Source organism: Melanerpes formicivorus, unplaced genomic scaffold (assembly GCF_026170545.1).
Source record: "Melanerpes formicivorus ecotype bairdi unplaced genomic scaffold, bMelFor1.0.p_v2 SCAF_47, whole genome shotgun sequence".
Taxonomy (NCBI): Eukaryota; Metazoa; Chordata; class Aves; order Piciformes; family Picidae; genus Melanerpes; species Melanerpes formicivorus.
In genome coordinates, this window is record NW_027142399.1 from 380101 (window position 1) to 400684 (window position 20584).

The 20584-nt window shown below is 50.4% G+C and overlaps 2 protein-coding genes across 2 annotated transcripts in view; both read left to right on the forward strand.

The window, feature by feature from the left end:
• The first annotated feature begins 790 nt into the window (after positions 1 to 790).
• Positions 791 to 4609, forward strand: BTG4 (BTG anti-proliferation factor 4). Its single transcript, XM_068159945.1, has 5 exons — positions 791 to 847; positions 1167 to 1368; positions 1951 to 2088; positions 3040 to 3235; positions 4137 to 4609. Exons 2-5 carry the CDS (start codon positions 1196 to 1198, stop codon positions 4311 to 4313), a joined length of 684 nt encoding a protein of 227 aa, XP_068016046.1. The 5' UTR covers positions 791 to 847; positions 1167 to 1195; the 3' UTR covers positions 4314 to 4609.
• A 4759-nt stretch (positions 4610 to 9368) lies between these two features.
• The window catches only part of POU2AF1 (POU class 2 homeobox associating factor 1), a 93238-nt gene continuing 82022 nt past the window's right edge, over positions 9369 to 20584 (forward strand). The window contains exons 1-3 of the mRNA XM_068159943.1: positions 9369 to 9456; positions 10086 to 10249; positions 16192 to 16262. The gene's annotated coding sequence lies outside the window, so the exon portion shown is untranslated. The remainder of the gene's footprint in view (positions 9457 to 10085; positions 10250 to 16191; positions 16263 to 20584) is intronic.

Consider the following 20584-nt stretch of genomic DNA (forward strand, 5'->3'; position numbering starts at 1 on the left):
ATTTATTAGTTATTCCTTAAAGCTTCTGAGGTGCATTAAGAAGAGTGTAGAGAGCAGGGCAAAGGAGGTTTCTCCCTTGTGTGTTTAGGAAGAGCCTGGGTGAGGCACTTGGTGCCATGGTTTAGTTGGTTAGAAGGTGTTGGGTGATAGGTTGGACTTGATGATCTCAAAGGCCTCTTCCAACCTGGTCTACTCTACTCTACTCTACTCTACTCTACTCTACTCTACTCTACTCTACTCTACTCTACTCTACTCTATTTTAGTCTATTCTCTTCTACTCTACTCTATTTTAGTCTATTATCTTCTACTCTACTCTGTTCCTATTCTATTCTATTCTATTCTATTCTATTCTATTCTATTCTATTCTATTCTATTCCTCCCCCTCTGCTCTGCCCTGCTGAGAACCCATCTGGAGTATTGTGTCCAGTTTTGGCACCCCCACTTCGAGAGGGACAGGGATAGATTAGAAAGTGTCCAACAGATGAACACTGAGGAGCACACCAGAACACAGGACTGGATCAATTAGACCTTAAAAGAAGGAGCTGATCCTGGACTAACCCCAAGGAGATGTCAATTAGCCTGGAAACCAGCATGTGAGTGAGCTTAACAGAGCACACCTGGGTGTTGTTCCCTTCCTCAACCCCCCCTGATTTCCTCTTCTATATAAACCCTAAGCAGGCTGCATGAAGGGAAAAGTGAGGGGGAACTTGTGGGGGTTCCTCCATCCTTCTCCTCTGTCTGAATGTTGTAGCTTCTTGTGCTTTTGTTTCTGCTTTTTGGGGGGGGGGGCTCTTTGAAGCTGTCTGTGAAGCCCCTATCAGATTTTTCCAGTGCTCTGGCTCAGGAGGTAATGCTGTCTTCCTTGAGTATGAAAGGCCTCTCTCATTGCAAGAGTTGCTAACTGTTGAGTGTAGTGTGCAAGTTAGAGATAATAATGAGTCCTGCATTTTAAACTCTTCACTGCTCAGTGTGAGTGGCTTCTAGTAGTGCATTAGATTCATTTTTGCTACCCAGGGCTTAATGTATCAGTTGCTTGGCAGCTCTGGGCTCTGTCTGTCACAGATCCTGCAGGTTTTGCAGCATCTATTCTTGGAGCCTGGTAGTGCCTTAATGTTATTAAATCTCTCTAGTGCGGTGTCTCATCTCTACTGATGACTATCCAACAGCTAAAGCACCTGCTGCACTTCCATTTAAAATGAAAGATGAAATTGCTGCTGCAGTCTTCTTCATCACAAGGCTAGTGAAGAGGGAAGACAAGCTGAGCAAGCAGGAAGTGGAGAAACTTGCAGCTAAGCTGACAACAATACTGTTTGAGAAGTACAAGAATCACTGGTACTTGGACAACCCTTCCAGAGGACAAGCCTTCAGGTAAGAGACCTTTAGTAGCAAGGGAGGGGGAATGGAGCCTTTGCCTAATATTCAAGATGCACTGAGTCCCTCCAGTGTCTGGAGCCCTTACATTGGAAATATGTGATCTAAAACTGCAAGAGAACCACTTGGCTGTGCCTGAAGCTGGAGGACAGATGTGTCACCTGTTCTGAAAGTGGCCTCACAGGATAGAATAGAATATAGAATAGAATTAACCAGCTTGGAAAAGATAGGACTATGGAGTTGTGTGCTTGAGGTGGAAATTTAAGGACAAGTGTCTTGTGTAAGCCTCTGGCTTCCTGACTTGCAGAGCTCAAGTTGGCTTTGACTTGTGGGGTTGTTGCAACTGCTCTTAATTCCCTTGAGAATTCCTGAAGTGAGCTGCTGTGGTTTGTCTCAAAGGCACAACACCTGCTTTGGGTTTATAAATGAGCTGGCTAAGCCAACTTGCTGGTTGGGGTGAGAACTTGCATCAGCAGGCTGAATGTGTTGAGAAAACAAATACTGAACTTGAGTGCAGGGGCAGGACCTGCAAAATTGCAGTGTAATCTTAAACCCCATCTGCACCTTGTTCTTGTGTAGGTGCATAAGGATAAACAAGCACCAGGCAAGAGATCCACTGCTGGAGCAAGCTTGTGTGGAGAGTGATGTGGACTTTGATAAGCTTGGCCTGCCAAAAGAGATGACACTGTGGGTCGATCCATTTGAGGTGTGTTGCAGGTGAGTGGAGCAGCTGTGGCTAACACATCTTTAAGTGCCCTGTGCAAAGCAGATCAGCTCCAAGCCTGTGGCTAGGCTCTTAGTGGCTGAGGGTGTGCTTGCAATGTCAGCTGGCTTACTGCTAGTGCAGGCTTGCATTGTACATCGGTGCTGGGGGAGATCTTGAAGCAGATGATCTTGAGTGCCTTCACACAGCACATGCTGGGCACCCAGGCCCAGTCAGTATGGTTTCATCAAGGGCAGGTCCTGCTTGATGAACCTGATCTGCTTTCATGATGAGGTGACCTGCTTTATGGCTGAGGGAAGGGCTGTGGTTGTTGTTAACCTGGGCTTTGGTAAAGCCTTTGTCTCCCACAGCATCCCCCTGGAGAAATTGGCTGCTCCTGGCTTGGATGGGTGGAAGCTTTGCTTGGTTAAGAACCTACTGGATGAGCCCCAAGAGTGGTGGGGAATGGAGTTAAGTCTGGTTGGCAGCCTGGTGTTCCCCAGGGCTCAGTCCTGGGGCCAGTTCTCTTTACCACCTTTAGCAATGATGCAGATGAGGGGCTTGAGGTCCCCCTCAGCCAGTCTGCAGATGACACTCAATTGGGTTGGTTAGCCTGGAGAAAAGGAAGCTGAGGAGTGGTGACCCTGTTGCTCTCTACAGCTCCCTGAAAGGAGGTTGAAACAAGGTGGGTGCCAGTCCCTTCTCCCTTGTAAGAAGTGATAGGAAGAGAGGATGTAGGCTGAAGTTGTTCCAGGGGAGGTTTAGAGCAGAAGAAACCTTTGTTGTAAGCATTACACACTGGAACAGGCTCCCCAGGGACATGGTTGAATCCTCTTCCCTGGAGGCACTTGAGAGACACACAGATGTGGTCCTAAGGGCCATGGTTTAACACCAGACTTGGGAGAGTTAGATGCTGGCTGGACTCAGTGGCCTGAATGGGCTCTGCTGTGTTCCATCCCGTTCAGATACGGCGAGAAGAATCGGCCCTTCGCAGTCGCGCGCTTTGAAGGAGAGGAGAACCCAGAGCTTCCTCAGCAGATCAGCTATGCTGTGGACAGAGCATCTCTAGACTACCATTCTGGCATTTCCTCAGATGAGGAGAGCTCTAGCAAGGAGCCAAGAGCTATCCCTACTGTCAGCAATCCTAACAGTGTCTACCAGGTAAGCGTATGGTGGTACTGTGTGGCTTGAGCGAGAGCTGAGCACCTGCCCTGTAGGTTGCCTCAGGAAGGAAGGAAGTGAACTTACAAACTGCTTGTGTGGGGGCAGCCTGGGGGGCCAGGCCTGCTCTCTTGTCCTGGCAGTGTGTGGGCAGCCTGGGGGGCCAGGCCTGCTCTCTAGTCCTGATAGGACTAGGGGGAATGGAATGAAGCTGGAGGTGGAGACATTCAGGCTGGAGGGGAGGAGGAAGCTCTTCCCCATGAGAGTGGTGAAGCCCTGGAATGAGTTGTCCAGGGATGTGGTTGAGGCCCTGTCCCTGGAGGTGTTTAAGCCCAGGCTGGCTGAGGCTCTGGCCAGGCTGATCTAGTGTGGGGTGTCCCTGCCCATGGCAGGGGGGTTGGAACTGGCTGATCCTTGTGGTCCCTTCCAACCCTGAATGATACTATGACTGTGTGTGGGCAGCCTGGGGGGCCAGGCCTGCTCTCTTGTCCCAATAGGACTAGAGGGAATGGAATGAAGCTGGAGGTGGAGACATTCAGGCTGGAGGTGAGGAGGAAGTTCTTCCCCATGAGAGTGGTGAAGCCCTGGAATGGGTTGTCCAGGGAGGTGGTTGGGGCCCTGTCCCTGGAGGTGTTTAAGCCCAGGTTGGCTGAGGCTCTGGCCAGGCTGATGTAGTGTGGGGTGTCCCTGCCCATGGCAGGGGGGTTGGGACTGGCTGATCCTTGTGGTCCCTTCCAACCCTGAATGATACTATGATACTATGACTGTATGTGGGCAGCCTGGGGGGCCAGGCCTGCTCTCTTGTCCCAGCTGTATGTGGGCAGCCTGGGGGGCCAGGCCTGCTCTCATACCCATCTTTCCCAAGCTGATTTTTAACACACTGTCATTTCTTGCTGTTCAGTTCAGTGACTACTGCAAGGCACCCCTACAGCCCTGGTCTCAGTACCTTCATAGGAAGACCTATCTGCCTGATGGCTCATGCTATGCCCAGCACAGGCCTTACAAAGCCTACAGGCCAACAGCTGCCTTCACAGGACTGCGTGTCGATAGGTACCACTGGGTCAACACCAAGCGGTAGATGTGTGGCTGCACCTCTTGAAGCACTGAGCTCTGGGGTATGAGGTGAAGGCTGGCACTAGAAAGCTGGAATTAAAAACAAGAAAGCACTTCCTGTCTGATCCCTCTGTCTTCCTGTTGTGCTTGTGAAACCTGGTTTGTTTGTGTGTGTTTTTTTTGGGGGGGAGGTGTTTTATTGTGTGACCTTTTTAAGTGTTTTATTGCTGTGAATATGAGATTGAAAACTTGAATGTGAGGCTTCACTTGTAAGTCAAAAAGGAAATGCATATATCAATAAATCTGCTCATGGGTCTTTTTAAAGCCATCTGCTCTGCTCTCAGTGCTCTGAAGGGTGTGTTAAAGCTTTCTGAGCTTTCTAAAGCAAGCCAAGAAGGATAAAGACATCCTCCAAGCTGTTTTGAAGAGTGGTCTGCTTTCTTCTGATGAAGTCAGCAGGAGTAGCTGTCTTGTGAGCAAAACATCAACACATCACAAGCAGACTCAGCTCTGCTCCACCTTGAGTAAAGCTTTTGTAGATGGAGCTGTGGAAGACTGCCTTGGGGCTCTGGCAGGGCTTTCTCCTTCTTGGCTATAGCTCATAGCCCCAGGGGCAAGAGAGGAGAACTCATGGTGGTGTAGCTCTCCCATCAGCTTGTGGAATGATGGAGCTGGGCATTTGCTGCCAGCCAAAAGCAGCTCTCCTCCACACATCATAAGATGAGTGTGCCTGTCCTGACCAGGGAGGAAAGAGATCTTTAGCTGTACACTCCCTTAAATAGAGAAATACAGGAAAATGGAATAGAAGAATAGATTGCAGTGTCCTGGGGCCAGCTGCCTGCCCCCTCTGGCACCCTCTAGCTTTTGGAGGACTTTTCTTTGGGGTTATCCCAATTAACTCTTGATTTCTCTTAACCTACAGCACAGCCCAATGCTCCATTGTCCCAAAACAACCAATGTGGCAGGACAAGGTTGATAGCCTTAATGACTCTCTTGTCTCAAGGTGTGACATCCTTGGTACTTTTATGACCCTTTTGGTGAAGGCTATGAAAGGACCAAACCTTCTGGGGTCTGTCTGTTGCATCTACCACAGAAGACCCTCTTGGAATGGACACTGACCACCAAGAGCTTGGACTATTCCTTGCTGGCTCCAAGGAGTGCTGATCCCTTCTTTGCTTCCCCCCTCCCCAGAATCCTGTCTTGAGAGGGCATTAAATTCTCTGGAACTCAATGGAATTCTCTGGAATTCTGAGACTTTGCAGCACTATTTGGGTTTTTTTTTCCCCACCAGTTGGATATAGGCAGGAATGTGACATAGGCTGAAGGCTTTTAAATTGGCTTTAGTATTTAATTAGCTTTCACTCAGTGCAAGAAGTCCTGAGTATGAATGAGGGGGGAAAAAAATCACTCTAGTTTTGACCATGGAAAAAAGATTGATTTGAGCTCAAGGCCTTGGAACAAAGGCAGAGGAGCAAGTGAGAACAAAAGAACCAAAGTACCCAGTCTTCCTCTGAGTGCCATTACAACTCTTTGCCCAGGGCTATTTTCTCTTCTAATGCATTGATTTGTTTCACCAGGCAGGCTTTCTCCCAGTTAGTTATCTCAAGGTAGTAAGAAAGCAACTCCTCATTGCCTTTACTGTCTAAAAACTGATGTTCATCCTCTATGACTTGTACCAACTCTTCAGTCAACACATCCACTTTGTCCTCAAGTTCTGAGGGGGACAAGGAAGCAGAGTTTTCCTCTTCAAACCTAAATGAAATGGGAAAGCAATTGTTAAAATCAGAAAGCAGCTGTGCCACTGCTCCATAAACTCTTCCCAAGGAGCAAGCCAGAAAGACAAATTCCACTGGAACTTCACTTGTCTGTTGCTGAGAAAGACAGGGGAACTTGGAGAGAAGCAATTTGCCTCTGTGACCTATCCTAAAGTCAAATCTGTCCTTCAGACAGCATCCTTAGGTGAAGAAAGGCTACAGAGATTGTCTCACTTCATACAACTATGATGAAGAGCTATCATGATTTGCTTTGCATCAACCTCCTGGCATTGGTCAGTTGTTGCTATCCTAATGAGACAGAATTAACCAAGTTGGAAAAGACCTCCAAGATCATCCAGTCCAACCATTCACCCAGCACCATCTAATCAACTACACCATGGCACCAAGTGCCTCATCCAGGCTCTTCCTAAACACCTCCAGTGATGGTGACTCCACCACCTCCCTGGGCAGCACATTCCAATGGCCAATCTCTCTCTCTCTCTCTCTATGTACACTTTCTTCCTAGCATCCATTCTAAATCTCCCCTGGCACAGCTGGAGACTGTGTCCTCTCCTTTTGTCATGGGTTGCCTGGGAGAAGAGACCAACCCCCACCTGGCTACAACCTCCCTTCAGGGAGTTGTAGATGACAACAAGGTCACCCCTGAGCCTCCTCTTCTCCAGGCTAAACACCCCCAGCTCCCTCAGCCTCTCCTCACAGGGCTGTGCTCCAGCTCCCTCCCCAGCCTCATTGCCCCTCTCTGGACACCTTCCAGCATCTCAACATTGTTCTTAAACAGCTCCTGTCCAAGGGCTCTTACCGTGTCCTCCATCCAAAGCTGCCCTTTTCAGGGGGGCAGTGCTCTGCTTTGCTCACAAGGAAAGTGTCATTCAGTGGTTCCTCACATTTTCTGTGGAGCAAGAGGCTGTTCTTCATGTGTGAAGCAGTAAGCACAGAGGGGGAGGAAGCAGATCAGTGGTAACTGAGAAAGCCTTTTCACAGACTCTTCCAATACATTTTTCATGGCTCTCCTTGTGCAGATTGTTTTGTCCTTAATGCCTTGAAGCCAAATCATTTTTCTAGGTATGAGATTTGTTTTCATATCAACCAGCCCAGGCCTCCCAGGTGTTCTTACTACCTCCTCAAAGGTTCACCTCAAAAAAAGGTGGGAAAGAAGATTTCTTTCTTTCTGTAGCAATATCTACCTTAGGCCATGAGGGCGAAGAGTCTAGATCTGAGGACCCAGGTAACTTAGAGCATCCTTGTAACAAGTCATGCAGTAAGGCTTCAAGAAGCATTTAGCTTTTGCAACTCCTTACTGCCCAGCACACATCTTTCCAGAGGAGACAGTGAGCATATTTCTGTCCTCAAGACCTTGTTTCATCCTTAGACCCTTCAGGGCAGTGTCAATGATGCACAATTCTAATGTGGGAAAAGAAATGGCAGCATTGGAGTAGATGATCTCTGAGGTCCCTTCCAACTTAAGCCATTCTAGGATATAGAATAGAATTAACCAGGTTGGAAAAGAGCTTTGAGATCATCCAGTCCAACCTATCACCCAGCACCATCTGATCAACTAAACCATGGCACCAAGGGCCTCATCCACTCTTATTTTAAACACCTCCACGGACAGTGACTCCACCACCTCCCTGGGCAGCACATTCCAGTGGCCAATCTCTCTTTCTGTGAGGAACTTCTTCCCAATGTCCAGCCTGAACCTCCCCTGGCACAGCTTGAGACTGTGTCCTCTTGTTCTGGTGCTGGGTGCCTGGGAGAAGAGACCAACCCCCACCTGGCTACAACCTCCCTTCAGGGAGTTGCAGAGAGCAAGAAGGTCTCCCCTGAGCCTCCTCTTCTCCAGGCTAAGCAACCCCAGCTCCCTCAGCCTCTCCTCACAGGGCTGTGCTCCAGACCCCTCCCCAGCTTTGTTGCCCTTCTCTGGACACCTTCCAGCAGCTCAACATCTTTCCTGACCTGGGGAGCCCAGAACTGGACACAGGACTCAAGGTGTGGCCTAGCCAGTGCTGAGCACAGGGCACAATGACCTCCCTGCTCCTGCTGGCCTCGCTGTGCCTGATGCAGGCCAGGATGCTCAAATAAACAAGTTGATGTTGTTTTCATAGCTGCAACTTATTCTACAGAGACAGAGAGAAGAGCTGCCAGAAGAGATGGGGATGCATGGATGCAGATCAAGATGGATGTGTTGCAGATAGAGCAAGAGAAGGCAAGAAGAGAGAAACCTCCCAGAGAGGCATTTCTGTGGTAGCACAAAGCAGTAGCAGCAGGCTCAAGGAGCCAGTGTAGCCTGTTGGCCACATATAATAGGAATTGTTTTGCAGCCTAGGAGATATTAGAGGCCTACAACTCCAACCCTGAGCTTTCACATGGCCATGGCTAAAATTATGGAGGGAATACTAAGAATTGAGTTCTTCCTGAGCTCTACCTGCTGCTTTGCCTTCAAGTAAGCTTCTCTCATTGTGGTTGCAGAAACCTTCTCCCCTTCTGGGTTTCTTAGTGCCTTTATCCAAAGCTCTTTCAGTGAAGATACTTCACTTGTAATCTTGTGGTATAGAGTTTTGACCTGAGGTAGAAAGAAAAATCATTAAAACAGAAGAATGTTGTATTGGGAGGGGAAGAGGTGGTCTGGGCATGCTGGTGTCTGAGGTCTCAGCATAGAACACCTTGGTGCTAGCTTGGCTCAGGGTATGGTCGTTTCTCCCTGCTACTCATCTGTGAGCTGCTTGCTGTAATGCCAGCTCCCTCTGCTGTCCTTTAAACCTCAGTAGGAAGGGACCTTCAAGATCATCCAGTTCCAACCCCCTGCCATGGGCAGGGACACCTCCCACCAGCCCAGCTTGCTCAAGGCCCCATTCAACCAGGCTCTGAACACCTCCAAGAATGGGGCAGCCACAACCTCCCTGGGCAGCCTCTTCCACTGTCTCCCCACCTTTACTGCTAAGAATGTCTTCCCCATCTCCAGTCTAACTCTTCCCTTCTCAAGCTTCAATCCCTTCCCTCTCATTCTGTCACTGCAAGCCCTTGTAGAAAGTCCCTCCCCAGCTTTCTTCAGACACTGGAATGGAGTTAGCTGAGTATCACAGGTGGGTTCAACATCAGGGCTGTGAAATGCTATCCCTTGGATTTCAGTGGAGAAATCATTCTGAGATCCAAACAGCAATGTGGCTCCAGGGCTCTGCTATTGTGTAGTCATTTATTCATAATTGTCTTCCATTTAATCTGCAGCTCTCAAGTGTTTCACAGAATCACCAAGGCTGGCAGAGACCTCAAAGATCATCGAGTCCAACCTGTCACCACAGACCCCACGACTAAACCATGGCACCAAGGGCCACCTCCAATCCCCTCTGGAACACCTCCAGGGAGGGCTAGGAAATCCACATGATTTTCACTTTGCAGGTGAAGAATTGAAGCTGGAAGGTGAAATCACTTCCCCAAAATAAAATCAGTTCAGGGCAGAACCACAAGAAAAAGAAACTGTTCTGCCTTGAGCTCAATGATTTCCAACCCCTCCTCCCCCACTGTGTTATGAGTTACAGAGAAGATGCTCAGCACTGGGAGTGGTCTGTGTGTTTTGTGTCCTAAAAGGAGGAAAACTGAAATAAAACTTAAGAGCCCAAGGGGAAAGAAGCAATGGGGACAAGTGAAATGCCATCTTTTAGGCCCTGCCAAGGTAATATGAGTACCCTCAGGCCACCCCTTACCTCTTCTTTGAAATGGTCCAGTTTGCTTGTGACAGCCAGGGACTGTCTCAGCAGGAGTTCAAAGAACACCTTGGTGTTAAATGACTCGAGGTCTATCTGTTCTTCGGGCTCCCAGGCATCGCCCCTCTTCAGAAGGCAGGCTGCAAGAGGCACAGGCATTGATTAGGGTTCTCTGCATGTGAATCGCTGCCCTTAGCAGCTCCCCGCGGGGTTGATGCTCCGTGACCGGCGAGCCGGCAGGCAGCTCCTCTGTTGTGCAGCCTTTTTGTTATCTGTCCCATCGCTACTGCGCGACTCTACATCCACACTACCTTTGTTTTGCAGCGAGGGGTGGTGCTTTTTGATGGAAAAGACTGCTGACACCTCGGAGGAGTAGCTGTCCAGGTTATACTTCAGCTGCTGCCTCCGGAATGGAGGGCTGGGAGTGCCCTTCTGTGACCAGCCAAGCCTCTGACAAAGAAGCTGCAAAGCACAGCCAGAGGAAGCAGGTAAGTTCCTTTCCTTATTTTGCCACGTTCTGCTGATGTGGTTCACACATTATTCACCCCACAGAGTAGGATGCAGCATCCCTTGGTAGGCAAAGACCCTGAGGGTCTAAGTGACTGTTACTTACTGTCAGTCCCACAGAGGCAATAAGCAGCAGGAGAAGTCCTATGATGACTCCAGCGATCGCTGGCCAGTCAGCTTTCAGCAGGAGGTCTTGCTTCTGGGCAATGCCCATCTGCACAGCAGATCTGGGGGTGGTGGGGAAGAAGGGCCCCTCTTCATAACACTGTCCTCCAGGTGGCATGACCCTGATGTACTTCATGAGATGAGCATAAACAACAGAAAGGCTGAGCTGAACACCTGTGCTGATCCAAACACCAAGGGCTGCTTTGTTTGTTGCCTTAGGTCAAAGCTTCTCAGCAGCTCCAGCACTTTGCACTTAAATATGCCTGGATCAGCAGTGGGGTGGCCAGCAGGAGCAGGGAGCAGGCCCCTGCACTGGGCACTACTGAGGCCACACCTTGAATACTGAGTTCAGTTTTGGGCCTCTCACTCTGAGAAGGACATTGAGGGACATGAGCAGGTCCAGAGAAGGGCACCAAAGCTGGGGAAGGGTCTGGAGAGCAGGGCTGAGGAAGAGCTGCTGAGGGAGCTGGAGGTGGTTCAGTCTGGAGAAGAGGAGGCTGAGGGAGACCTGAGTGCTCTCTGCACTTCTCTGGAAGGAGGTTGCAGTGAGGTGGGGGCTGGACTCTTCTCCCTTGTCTCAGGTGATGGAAGGAGAGGAAATGGCCTGAAATTGTGCCAGGGGAGGGTTAGGTTGGAGGTGAGGAACAATGTCTTTGCTGCAAGGGTGGTCAGCAGGGATTGGCACAGGCTGCCCAGGGAGGTGGTGGAGTCCCCATGCCTGGAGGGGTTCCACAGACCTGTGGCCATGGCACTTTGGGACAGGGTTTGGTGGCCAGGGTGGTTTTTGGTGGAAAAGAGAGAGAAGATTCCTTGATACAAACCATTTTTTTGTGCTGGTTGCTGCTGAGCTGTAGCACATAGGTACCAGGGTGGTGGAACTGGAAAAAGAAGAGGAGGGATTTTTGGGAGGCCTCTTTTATTTCCTCTCTGAGGCTTCGAAGCTCTGCCCAGTCAAATGCAGCGTTGGTGTTGTACAGGTTGTTTCTAGGAGCAAAACCACAGCAGTTGGTATCTTGTCACTAGCCAGTGCAGGCTCAAAGCCACAGCAGGCTTTTATTAAGGCATAGCTGTCACTCAAGGCTCATCCATATCACTGAATAACTGAGGATCAGTGGAGTTAGGCACTGAACTTCTAATAGTCTTCAAACCATTCCCCCTTGTCCTATCCCCAGACACCCTCATGGAAAGTCCCTCTGCAGCCTTCCTGTAGGATCCTTCTAGCTGTTGCAAGGCAGACCTGAGGTCCCCCTGGAATCTTATTTTCTCCAAGCTGAACACCCCCAGCTCCCTCAGCCTGTCCTTGTAGCAGAGGTGCTGCAGCCCTTGGAGCATCTCTGTGGCCTCCTCTGGACTCACATCAGCAAGGGAAAATTGCAGCCTTGTTCTCTGTAGCCTAAGTGGAAGGGCATTAGCTGACAGCTCCCACATTCAGCAGTTGTACTTACACATCATACACTGGGTAGTGCTCCTTGGAGACAATGAACAGGATGACAACATTAGCACTGATGCATGTGGTAGGGTTTAAGATGCCAGTCAACACAAGTTTTGGTGTGGAGTTTGAAGGGCTCAGGTTTTGTACCCAGGCAGATTCATTCTTAACTGTAAAAGCACAAATCTTGTGGTGAGACTCTGGCACAGGCTGCCCAGGGAGGCTGTGGATGCTCCCTCCCTGGAGGTGTTCAAGGCCAGGCTGGATGAGGCCTTGAGCAAGCTGGGCTGGTGGGAGGTGTCCCTGCCCATGGAAAGGGTTGGAACTGGATGATCTTTGAGGTCCCTTCCAACCCAAACCATCCTGTGACTCTCTGGAGATGGCTGATGAGACAAAGCACAGCTAAATCTTAGAGCAGCTGAGTTAAGTAGGTGCTGTGGAGATTTAGAGGAGACCTTACCTGCAGCTGCTGCTGGAGAAGGGCTGTTCTTGTGGTGTGAGGAAGCCTCATTTAGCACAATGAAGTTGTGGAACAGTTGTGGGTCAGGATTGTACACCCCCAAAAATCCTTTCCCTGAAGCAGTGTGAAAAGCATTTGGTCACTTTTGCTTCTCCACTCCCCAGAGGACCCCTAGGAAAGACCTACAAAAGCTCAACCCAGGAGGTATTTCCCCTGCCTGCCTCTTCTGGCAGGGCAGTGTTGGTGCTTTCCCTTACCACTCATTTTCACCATGTGTGCTGGGTGGCTGTGTTTGCTTTCTTCTGAAGGGCAGACATCTCTCCAAGAGAAATAGGGTCCCAGGAGAACTGCTCTTAATTCTTCTAAGGAAACAGCAGTCTGGCAGAAAGAGAGTTCAAGGAGGATTTTTACCTGGAGTAGCCACACAGTTGCAATATAAAGGCTTTAAGAGCTGCTTTCTGTATTTATCTGATTAAAAACAAGGAATGAGGCTGTTCTGTGGTTAAAAGATGATTGACAGAATGCTTTGTGTTGGAAGGGACCTTAAAGATCATCCAGTTCCAACCCCCTGCTGTGGGCAGGGACACCTCCCACCAGCCCAGCTTGCTCAAGGCCTCACCCAGCCTGGCCTTCAACACCTCCAGGGAGGGGACATCCACAGCCTCCCTGTTCCCTCACCCTAAAGAACATAAATCACTAAAGGACTATCAGCCCCAGGGAGGTTGTGTGGAACTAGCTGCAGCTTTTACCTTGCTCCCATTCCTGTAAGTGAGAAGCAGCTGAACATTTTTCCCTGCACAAGTGACTTGCAGAATAGCTTTTTGTTGCCTTCTGCACTGAGAGTTGCAAACATTCTCCAGGCTGTCAGTCTGGCAAATGCAGAGGCCAAGAACCTTGTCATAGCCCTGATAGTCTCTGGGGACAGCACAGACCTGCAGGCAGAACAGAAGGAATAAAACAGCAGTGCAAGTGATGATGCTCCTCAAGTGAGAAGGGAAATTAGGGCTTCCTATTGCAGGTGGAAGAAAGAGGCAATAAAAGCCTCCTGTGAGAATACCACTCACACTTGGTTGCCATGGTGTCTGTGCCTTCTGGAGGTAGAGTTTGGAAGTTGCCTTTTAGGGGCTGTTTCTGCAAGGCCTTTGGATTTGACTAAAGCAGGAACTGAAATACCTTCTCTGAGCAGTACTGAGCCCATTCCTTCTTGGTCAGACATTGTCCTTCCTGGTTTCTGGAGGCTGAGTCTCTGCAGATGTCATATGTTTGTCTGACACAGTGCCTCCCATCACTTAAGGACCTCAAGTAACCTGGAGGGCACATGCAGTGAGCATCACGGGGCTGGAAGGGAAGAGAGGTTTTGGGTAGGAGCCTGCAGTCTCATGCAGATCACAGTATCATAGTATCAGTCAGGGTTGGAAGGGACCACAAGGATCAGCCAGTTCCAACCCCCCTGCCATGGGCAGGGACACCCCACACTAGATCAGCCTGGCCACAGCCTCATCCAGCCTGGGCTTAAACACCTCCAGGGCTGGGGCCTCAACCACCTCCCTGCACAACCCATTGCAGGGCTTCACCACTCTCATGGGGAAGAACTTCCTCCTCACCTCCAGCCTGAATCTCCCCACCTCCAGCTTCATTCCATTCCCCCTAGTCCTATCACTCCCTGAGATCCTGAGCAGTCCCTCCCTGCCTTCTTGTAGGCCCCCTTCAGATCCTGGAAGGCCACAATGAGGTCACCTGGGAGCCTTCTCTTCTGCAGACTGAACATCCCCAACTCCTTCAGTCTGTCCTCATAAGAGAGGGCTGGAGCACCTCTTCTATGAGGACAGACTGAGGGAGCTGGGGCTGTTCAGTCTGGAGAAGAGAAGGCTCGTGCCCATACACATACGCTTTAGCTTCCAGTGAAGGACTGATGTAGCCCTGAAGAACTTCAGACTGTTATTAGATCTGGTGTTCCTGTCCCCCTCCCCACAGGTCTAATTGGCAAGGAGCTGTAGGGCTGAGGGCTGTCAGTGCTAAAGAAAGAGACCGAGTAAGGCAGGGCAGGGGAGGGAGAGGGGATGAATGAAGTGTGGAGCAATACAGATGTGCATGAGGACTGAAGAGCTGCTGTACCTGGAACACTTGACCCTTCCCAAGGCAGATACAGGTCTCTTGCCCCTCTGCAGGCTGCACTGCCTGTGAGCCACATGGCAGACATGCATTTTGGCCAGGCATGGGGTTAAAGAAATCCACTGGGCAGAGGGAGCAGCTGTGCGCTGCCGGCGCTGCTCCTGCCGAGCGAAACGTTCCTGGGGGACAGGGGACTGCTGTGGTGCTTCCTTCAGGGCAGAAAAAGCCTTGGAACAGCAGGAAAAATGTTGTCACAGAATTACAGACACATTCAGGTTGGAAAAGACCTCAGAGATCATCCAAGTCCAACCTATTACCTGATACCTAACACCTCCTGACAACTACACCATGGCTCCAAGTGCCACATCCAAGCCTGTCCTGAACACCTCCAGGGTTGGTGACTCCAACACCTCCCTGTGCAGGGATCCCAGTGCCTGACCACTCCTGCTGGGAAAATATGTTTCCTGCTGTCCAGTCCAAACCTCCCCTGGTGCAGCTTGAGGCTGTTCCCTCTTGTTCTATCTCTGATGACCTGTGAGAAGAGATCAGCACCAACCCCTCCACAACCTCTTTCCAGGTAGCTGCAGACAACAATGAGGTCTCCCCTCAGCCCCCTCCAGCATGACCTCACTCAGTCACCCCTCATCAGATTTATTCCCAGGCCCTTCCCCAGCTCCCTGCCCTCCCCTGCTCCAGCTCCCAGAGGAGCAAGGCTCTGGGTCTCTCTGTCTTGGCTTTCTGAGGAGTTCAGCTGAGTGTTGTGCATGGGATCCCATCAGCCTGAGACAGATTCATGGGAGATGCTAGGCTCCTCTAAAAGCATTGTGCTGTGCTAAGTGCTCTTGGAAGGCTGCTCTCTGGGTCTCTCCTGGCTGTGGACACAGGACTTTCTCTTTCTGACTGCTGAAGTTCCTGCCCAGTTGCCCACAGGGTGACCCAAGTCAGGGAGACACTGCTGGGGAAGCTCTGGGTGCTGGGGAAGCTCTGGGTGCTGGGGAAGCTCTAGGTGCTGGAGGCTGCTTCAGGCCAGGAGAGCACATCTCACTGCACTGCCCAGGCATGAGCCACCCCTGGCCAAACCCATCTGCTCCTTTCACAGTTTTTCTTCTGGGATGCTGATGGATGACTTAGTTCCTTGCCAGTCCACTATTGGAGCTAACACAACCCCTAAATCAGCAACATGAATCCTGCTTCAATAACTGTTGCCCCATTTCAGTCTTGTTTTACTCTCCAGAGCAGGAAGGAAGCCTTTTGATGCATTACAAGCAAAATGAATGCTCCCCACTTGTTGTTTAAGTTTCCTTACCCTTTACAACATGAATCTCAGCAAGCCCAATCGATTATCTAAGAGCTCCTCTTGTATTCAGCCAAATTAAAGTCATCTTTATGGAGCAGAGTGGGGCTCAGCAGCATGCTAAAGAAGGCAGAAACCTCAGGCAAATGATCTAGGAATACCTGCTGGACAAATGGGGAGATTCTCTTCTCTCTTGCAGTAACCTCCACCTTGGCAGTCCTCACTACTTTGAAGTTGTAGCTCTCCATTGCCACAGGGTAAGCTTGCAAAGGCAGAGAAAAGGAAGAAGAGGAGGAGAGCCATTTCTCTGTGGCACCAAGCAGTGTGAAGTGCCAAACAGGCTCAAGGGGAGCATTGCTTTCAGCCCCTGAATGTTTAATGGTCAGAGGAAGCTCAGGCTGTGCTGCTGTGTTGGTGTAAAATATTGATGGGTGTTATCTGAGCCTGTTGTACTCCCCCACAGGTCACCTCTCAGAAGCTGTTCTCTGCCCAGTCTGAAGAATTCACATCTGAAACATGACCTCTGCTGCACAAGTAAGTGCCTGGTTTGTGACTGGAGGCAATTGGCTGCTCTGCTTCAGTGTTTTCAGGGTCCCTACAGCAGCCACCGGGTTTCAAAGTCTGTGAATCCTTGCTTACCACCAGGGCTGATCTGTCAGCACAGGATGTGTGATGAGTTTCCTTTGGGAACACACTGTGTGGTTTATCACAGAATCACAGCATGGGAGGGGTTGGAAGGGGACTGCAGAGATCACAGAGTCCAACCCCCCCTGCCAGAGCAGAATCACCTAGGCCAGGTCACACAGGAACACATCCAGGTGGGTATTGAAAGCCTGCAGAGAAGGAGGCTCCACAGCCTCTTTGGGCAGCCTGCTCCAGGGCTCCAGCAGCCTCACAGAAGTTTCTCCTGCTGTTGAGGTAGAACATCCTGGGTTCTGCACGTCCTGTGCTCTGTGTTTATGATGAGCACAACCCAGAAGCTGTTGCAGTCGGTCTCTTTGTGGTGTTTGCTGTAGGAAACAGTTACTCGTGGCTGCTTTGTCCTCTCTGCTCAAGACCTGGGGGCAGACCCTGGCGGGCAGCTGAGGGACTTGCTGTGGGGCTCTCCCCTCTTTCCCCGTTTCCGAGGGCGGCCAGCAGGGGGCTCCCAACACAAGAGGGACAAGGTCTTGCTGGAGAGGCTCCAGAGGAAGCCACCAAGATGCTCCGAGGGCTGGAGAGCCTCTCCTGCAGAGACCCAACCTGGCAGCCGTCGGGTGTCGGTTTGCTTTAGTCTGCTCCAAGGGAATTTCTGCATCTCAGCTGCCCAGGGTTGGCTCAGGACCCTGGAGTGTGACAGCTGCCTGGGGATGTGGTGGAGGTCTCTGGAAACATTCAGGAACAGACTGGGTGTGGCCCTGGTTGGGGGTGTCCCTGCTGACTGCAGGGGGATTGGTTATGATCTTTGGGGGTCTCTTCCAACCTGATGCAATCTGTAACAAAAGGCAGCTGCTATCCTGGCCCTCTGCCTGCGGGAAGGAGCTGGCATTTGTCTTGCAGAGACTTCTCTTTTCTGGTGCAGTATTTCACTAGATGTCCAGGAGCTTTTCTGGATGATATTTCACCTTGCTGTCCTCTGTTTGTACTTCCTGAGGCCCTACTTAATGCAGAGGCATTTCTTAAAGATCCTTCAGACAACTCTTAAGTTCAAAGAGCTGCAGCTGGGTGAACCTCCAGAGGTGTTTGCAATGGCAATCACTGTTCCAGTGGCTAGGCAGCCTGGAGAAAGAAATGGGAAGTAAGAGAGGATGTTCTCAAAGGTCTCTTCTAAGCTGGTTAATTCTGCTCTGTCCTAATCAGGGAGGAGATATTGATTTAGCTTTGTGCAAAAGTTAGGACTGCATCTTAACTGCCAGTGTGCAGCTGGCCAGAAATGGCTTGTTCTCTGATTTTTCAGCAAAGACTTAGCTGATGCAGCAATTCTTTTAATGCAGTGCTGGCTGGAGTCCCCTGACCAAAGCTGCTCTGCAGGGCAGTGTGCAGCACAGCAGCCAGTAAACACTCTGCTGCTTAAAGCAGGATTTGCTTAGACCTGAATTCCCTGCACTTTAAAGCAGGATTTGCTTAGACCTGAGTTCCCTGCACTTTGAGCAGGATTTACTTAGCCCTGAGTTCCCTGCACTTTAAAGCAGGATTTACTTAGCCCTGAGTTCCCCACACTTTAAAGCAAGGTTTACTTAGACCTGAATTCCAATTCCCTGCACTTTAAAGCAGGATTTACTTAGCCCTGAGTTCCCTGCACTTTAAAGCAGGATTTGCTTAGACTTGAATTCCAATTCCCTGCACTTTAAAACAGGATTTATTTAGCTCTGAGTTCCCTGCACTTTAAAGCAAGGTTTACTTAGCCCTGAATTCCCCACACTTTAAAGCAGGATTTACTTAGCCCTGAACTCCTTGCACTTTAAAGCAGGATTTACTTAGCCCTGAGTTCCCTGCACTTTAAAGCAAGGTTTACTTAGACCTGAATTCCCTGCACTTTAAAGCAGGATTTACTTAGCCCTGAGTTCCCTGCACTTTAAAGCAGGATTTACTTAGCCCTGAGTTCCCTGCACTTTAAAGCAGGATTTACTTAGCCCTGAGTTCCCTGCACTTTAAAGCAGGATTTACTTAGCCCTGAGTTCCCTGCACTTTAAAGCAGCATTTACTTAGCCCTGAGTTCCCTGCACTTTAAAGCAGGATTTACTTAGCCCTGAGTTCCCTGCACTTTAAAGCAGGATTTACTTAGCCCTGAGTTCCCTGCACCTCAAATCTCAATCCAAAGCATTCCCACTCCGTGGCTGTCTAGTGCTGGAAGTGCCCAAACTCATCTCTTGGAGCCTGCATTCCCTAAACACAGAGACCTCATCTCTGAGCATGCCTGGAATTGCCCCCATTGGAGAAATCCTGTGCATAGGTCCTGCCTAGAACAGATTGGAATGCAGGAACTAGCTGTGATTCTGCCTCTTCCCTTGTCCCCTGCAGGGCTTGGCTTTGGTACCTCGGTCTCAGGGCACACCTAGCAAGCTCTGGTAGTTGCCAAATTGAGGGCACTCATTCCTCCTCCTCCTCCTCCTTTGTAGTTTTGGGTTTGTTGTTTTGGTTTGCTCTCGTTGTTTTTGAATCAGTAGGGGAGGGCAGGCAAGGCTGCTTGCAGTCAGAGGACCACAGGACATACAGGAAAGGTTTCTGGGCAGGTTGCAAGAATGGTTTAGCATTTCAGAGTAGTTTTTCCAAGCTGAGAAGCTGAAGCTGATAGCTGCTGGGGAGCTCTTTGTGGAAGAAAGACATTCATTTGGTGCTGAAATGGTCTGGAATATATCCCTCCTCTGGGGAGGCTCAGGGCAGACCTCATTGCTGTCTACAGCTGCCTGAAGGGAGGTTGTAGCCAGGTGGGGGTTGGCCTCTTCTCCCAGGCAAGCAGCACCAGAACAAGAGGACACAGTCTCAAGCTGTGCCAGGGGAGGTTTAGGCTTTATCTTAGAAAGAATTTCTTCCCAGCAAGAGAGATTGCCCTGTGGAATGTGCTGCCCAGGGTGGGGTTGATGTCCCTGGAGGTGTTTAAGAAAAGCCTGGATGAGGCACTCAGTGCCATGGCCTGGTTGATTAGTTAGGGTTGGGTGATGGGTTGGACTTGATCATCCTGGAGGTCTCTTCCATCCTGGTTGATTCTGTGATTCTCAATAAATAAGCACAGACCCAGACCAAGCCACCTGCCAGCCAGGGTCCCTGGAGCTGGAACACTCACCCAGGCATGTCCTTTCCATCCTTTCCTTTCCCCAGCAAAGCTTCAGTCCCCAATTCTTACCTCATAAGCTTTTTGCCAGTCTGTATCAGTGAGCAGAGGGAGGAGAGCAAAAAGCAGCCCCTAGAGGAATGAGTGCCTTGAGGCAGCTGCTCTGCTCAGCTGGAGCTGTGCAGCTGCTCTGCTCCTAGTGTAGACACAGCAGTCAGTAGCTCTGTGGTTGTGTTCAGCTCCTTCCCCCCAGCAGTGCATCTGTATTTCAGCCAGCTGTCAGCAGGCTCTGGTCCCACTGCTTATCTGTTCTGGTGCTGGATTGGGTTTGTTCCCCAGGGAAGCCTAGATGGGGCAAGGCTCCCAGCCCTGCCTCTGATAGAGTCACCGAAGCAGACACATCCAGATGAGTCCTGAAAGTCTCCAGAGCAGGAGGCTCCACAGCTTCTCTGGGCAGCCTGCTCCAGGGCTCCAGCAGCCTCACACCAAAAATGTTTCTGCTCATGTTGAGGTGGAACTCCCTGGGTGGCAATTTATGCCCATTGCCCCTTGTCCTGTCACAGCACACCACTGAACAGAGCCTGACCCCTGCTGCTTGCCCCCCAGCCTTCAGATATCTACAGACATCGATCACATCTCCTCTCAGCCTTCTCTTCACCAGGCTTAAAGAGCCCCAGGGCTCTCAGCCCTTCCTCACCAGACAGATGTGTCAGTCCCTTCATCATCCTCACAGCCTCCTTTGGGCACTCTCTAGTCCATCCCTGTCCCTCTGGGCCTGGGGTTTCATGGGCAAAGAACACCTGAGGAAGCTTTCCTGCCCCTAGGAATAGTTTGGCGGTGATGTGGCTGGCTCCGGTGTGCTGCACGAACCAGCCCCTGCCTGGTGGGGATGTGTCTGGGAGCAGGAAGCAGCCTGGGACAGTGCTTCCCAGTTTTGGGGCTGGTGAGCAGCCACACAGCTTCCTTGTTCATCAGAACTGATAAACATGGTTGCTATGTGTGTGTGTCAAGCTGCTGCTTTGCTGGCAGGGGCTGGCAGTGTGCTGTCTCCATGACGTGTTGTGTGACTCTCAGCAGGACCAAGCATCAGTGCCTGAAGCATTCA

Coding starts and splice junctions, on each gene's coding strand:
- BTG4 (XM_068159945.1), top strand. CDS start 1,196: ATGAAAGATGAAATTGCTGCTGCAGTCTTCTTCATCACAAGGCTAGTG. Junction 1,369..1,950: donor TCCAGAGGACAAGCCTTCAG/GTAAGAGACCTT, acceptor GTTCTTGTGTAG/GTGCATAAGGATAAACAAGC. Junction 2,089..3,039: donor CCATTTGAGGTGTGTTGCAG/GTGAGTGGAGCA, acceptor CATCCCGTTCAG/ATACGGCGAGAAGAATCGGC.